Source organism: Lycium ferocissimum, chromosome 12 (assembly GCF_029784015.1).
Source record: "Lycium ferocissimum isolate CSIRO_LF1 chromosome 12, AGI_CSIRO_Lferr_CH_V1, whole genome shotgun sequence".
In the NCBI taxonomy this organism is placed as follows: domain Eukaryota; kingdom Viridiplantae; phylum Streptophyta; class Magnoliopsida; order Solanales; family Solanaceae; genus Lycium; species Lycium ferocissimum.
The window spans coordinates 30,189,017-30,192,734 of record NC_081353.1 but is presented as its reverse complement, the minus strand read 5'-3'; the positions used below and the strand labels follow the sequence as shown (position 1 = coordinate 30,192,734).

Here is a 3,718-nt window from a genome sequence, read left to right as displayed (position 1 = left end):
CATAACTTAAAAATTACAAAGACTAATTGCTAGATCTTTCATTCCACATAGACTGAGCTAGCTCATCCCTCCAAGTGGTCCGCTCATCCCTCCAAGTGGTCCACTCATCGGATGGTTCAACGGTATCAATATTTCCATGTTCAGGTTCATGTTGATGCTCCATGTTGAATTCTGTTTCCATGTCTAACGGATCAACTTCCATCTCTCTTCGAATGAAATTATGTAACAAATGAAGATGCACTAATGATTCTAGTATGAATCTTAACCGAGTACCACGAAGGACTTCTAAGAATTCCCCAACATCCTTTCAATACACCAAATGCTCTTTCAATAACATTGCGCGCCCTAGTATGCTTCCTATTAAACAGCTCTTCTCGGCATTGAGGTGGTGGATTGTCACCTTGCCAATCCCTTAGCCAGTATCTATATCCTCGATAAGGGGACAGAAAACCATTTCCATTTGTATATCCTCCGTCACATAAATAATAATTGCCTAAAAAATATAAACAATAATATAATTACTTTAAAATATTATTCTATTTTTGAGGTAATAAGAATAGACAAGTCTTTCTATATAAAGCATACCCTCGGGTACTTTCAAACCATTCCTTCGTACAACAGCATCTCGCAATACACGACCATCAGCGGCTGATCCCTCCCAACCAGGTAAGACATAAGTAAAGTTAAGATTTCTATCACAAACCCCCAAGACATTAGTTGCTATATCTCCTTTTTGTGTCCTGTATCTTGGCTTATCTATAGTTCGAACTCTAATGGGAATGTAAGTACCATCCAATGCACCTAGACAACCTTATAAAATAAATTAACAAAATACTTACATGATAATGTTTTAAATCTTTCTATAGTAAATCAAATGTTATATTGAAATTTACCTACCTTAAACCATTTCCATCGATCATCAGTCTCATCTTCGGCCACTGGATTAGGACTAACAAGTAATAATGGAGTTAGTTTGAGAATTGCTCTTAGACATTCATTAAAGGCTTGACTTACACTCCACCTAGATCTAATATAATCAACTTTGATAGACCTGTTCTTCTCGTGATGAGCCAAAATATTTAAGAACATTGCTAGCTTTTCAGTGCTTGACATATTGTTAGTGTCTGTCAATCCTCCAATATTCGTAGCTAAAGAAGCTAAAATGTGAAAGGTCTTTCTATCCACCCTAAGCTTATCAATACATACAATATCACTCTCACGAATGATAGAATTTAGATGAGACATGATTTTAGAAATTCTAGCACCTGTGCTATATCGAGTGACCCGTCTATTTCTAGATTGTCTTCTTAAAATTATGTTGTAAATAGCCATAAAAAGACAAATAAAGACAACATATGAATGCACCATAATATCCTCAAGGATGATAAAGCATTCGACATCGCACAATTGTTGAGGATCCCTAGACACCTATTTGTCATTTAAAAATTGCAAAATCATTATTAAACTGAGTATATATACTGAAACATAGATATTACATAATATAAAACTGAGTTCTTGTTTTCTTCTCATGTACAAATAAATTTCACCATTGTCACCATCGAATAAGTTTCAACTAGAACAAATAAGTTTCACAACGTAGTTACGTTTTTTCACCGCAATACGGTCCTCTTTTATAACCGGTGACAATTAGAAATAGTATAGTCATCTATAAACACAATAGTTCTAGTTGAATCATTACATCAAAAGAAGGTAAAAAACGTTAATATCCCGCTAAATCTCCATCAGTAACATAAAAATAACATTGAAAAATTTGAAGCTTAAAAAAATCAAAACCAGTACAACAAAAATCCAAACCCCAACATTAGTGATTACAAAATGCGAATCTTCCTCTCATTTTCAATTTTTTTTAACCATTTCTCCACATTAGTACTGATAAGAGGAATACAACCGAAGAAATCTAAGAGGAACTCAGATTTAGCATGGTATTACTCCTGAGAGAAACTAAACAATAAGACCTGCTACTTTATTCAATGATCAATAAACATACAAAATTAAAAAAAAAAATTACAAAAAGAGGAAAGTAAAAAAAAAAAAAAAAGAGGAGGAAAACATGAAGTAGAAGGGAGAAGATTTCTTGTGATACCAAAAACTTATCAATTTGTAAGTAGAATGGTAAAGGGTTTTTTTTTTTTAATGATAATAGATACATGGTAAAGTAACAGAAAAGGAGAAGAAAATAAAAGGACAAACTTACAGAGATGGATTTCTTGGAGTATCAATCTGTTGGATTTCTTGGAGTATCAATCTCCCATAGCTGAGTGCCCAAAGCTCTGGTGGGAGAAGTGAAGATGAGAAAAGAAATTTCTGGAACAGCGTAATACGTATATATGAAACAGGTTAAGGGTCAAGATGGTCATGTAGAAAAGTTATCCCAACATATATTAGTACCGGTATTAGTTATACCAACTAGAAAAGGGGATAATGTTATCCCAATTTATGGTATAATTTTGTACCAGTACTAATTAATAACTCAAACCAAACATGGTACTAATTTAACCCAAAAATTTAGTACCAACATATCCTATCTTATACCCTCTACCAAACGACTCCTTACAGTATTAACCTGATCAGGTACCCCCACCCTAACTGAAGATCATGCAATGTCCCCAATGCATCAACTCTAGGTACAATAAAAAATTTGGTAAAGGATACCTGGGCGCCCTAGGCGCTATGTTCCCAGACTCGGGACTGTGCTGCCTCAGATGCAACAATATCAGGCGTCGCCTCTCGTGGCTGGCTGCCCGACACGCCCATTGGATATGGATAATTTTCGCGCAATGAGCACATGCGCGGCTTGCACCATCTCCTCCAGCCATGTGCAGGCCTCTTGTTACTCTCATTCACATCTTCAACTACGGCATCTAGTGGCCGTTTTCCCCGCGCCTTGTCTCCTTCCTCTCCTTCTTCCTCAGAGTCGAGCAGGTTTTGGACCGGGATATCAATATCCAAGTTAGTGTGCGGTGCCAAAACAAGGTCCTCTACTCGCTCGCGCGCCTTCAGCGCCTCCAATTCAGCCTTAAGCTTTTCCAATTCCATATGAAATGCAGCTGAACCGCCCCCAGATTTCGACTGCTCCAAAGCAAACAACCTCGTCTCAAACCCATCCAATCGTGATTGGAAAACCTCGCGAGACTGAGCATATTCCTCCCGAATTTCTCTCTTGGCAATGTTGATTTGCTTAGTTATTTGGGGGCTTTTGTTAAAGATGATCACCTCAATTTGTTTTTCAGCCTTTAATATTTTGAAGGCTAACTCTCGGTAACTCGCTCTCGAAAATGTACACAAATCAACCGCTGATTATCTTTGCAGGAGGTGGAGCAGATGAAGTGGTACGACCCGCAGAAGTGACGGGTGCAGGGTCGGGAGGTGGTGGTGGATCGGTAGCAAGCGCAGTACCGGCCCCCCTCAACGCCGCGCAACTAGGATCGTGGCACGGGCCCGAGCTATAGCATCGCACCACCGCCCGGCATCTCAAGATCGTGGCAATAGTATCTCCCATGGCCCCAGACTCGGACTCGGGTGGAACCTCTATATTTGCCTTAGGTGGGACCACAAATATCTCCGGTGCATCCCTTTTTTTACCCTTCGCCAGTCCCCAAATTTCTTGTTTTTAATGCATTGGCCCCGATCTGGAATACCGATAACCTGAGCTCGTCTGCACAGCTCCGTGATAAGACGCGGGAATGCTAATGAAGTC

The 3,718-nt window shown here is 38.9% G+C and overlaps 1 protein-coding gene across 1 annotated transcript; it reads right to left on the bottom strand.

Moving 5' to 3' along the window:
- Window positions 1-218: 218 nt before the first annotated feature.
- On the bottom strand, window positions 219-1,245 carry LOC132039190 (protein ANTAGONIST OF LIKE HETEROCHROMATIN PROTEIN 1-like). Its single transcript, XM_059429727.1, has 3 exons — window positions 894-1,245; window positions 586-810; window positions 219-493 (listed from the first exon to the last, which is right to left on the bottom strand). The coding sequence occupies exons 1-3, from the start codon at window positions 1,243-1,245 to the stop codon at window positions 219-221; spliced, it is 852 nt and encodes a 283-aa protein (XP_059285710.1).
- Between the last annotated feature and the right edge of the window lie 2,473 nt (window positions 1,246-3,718).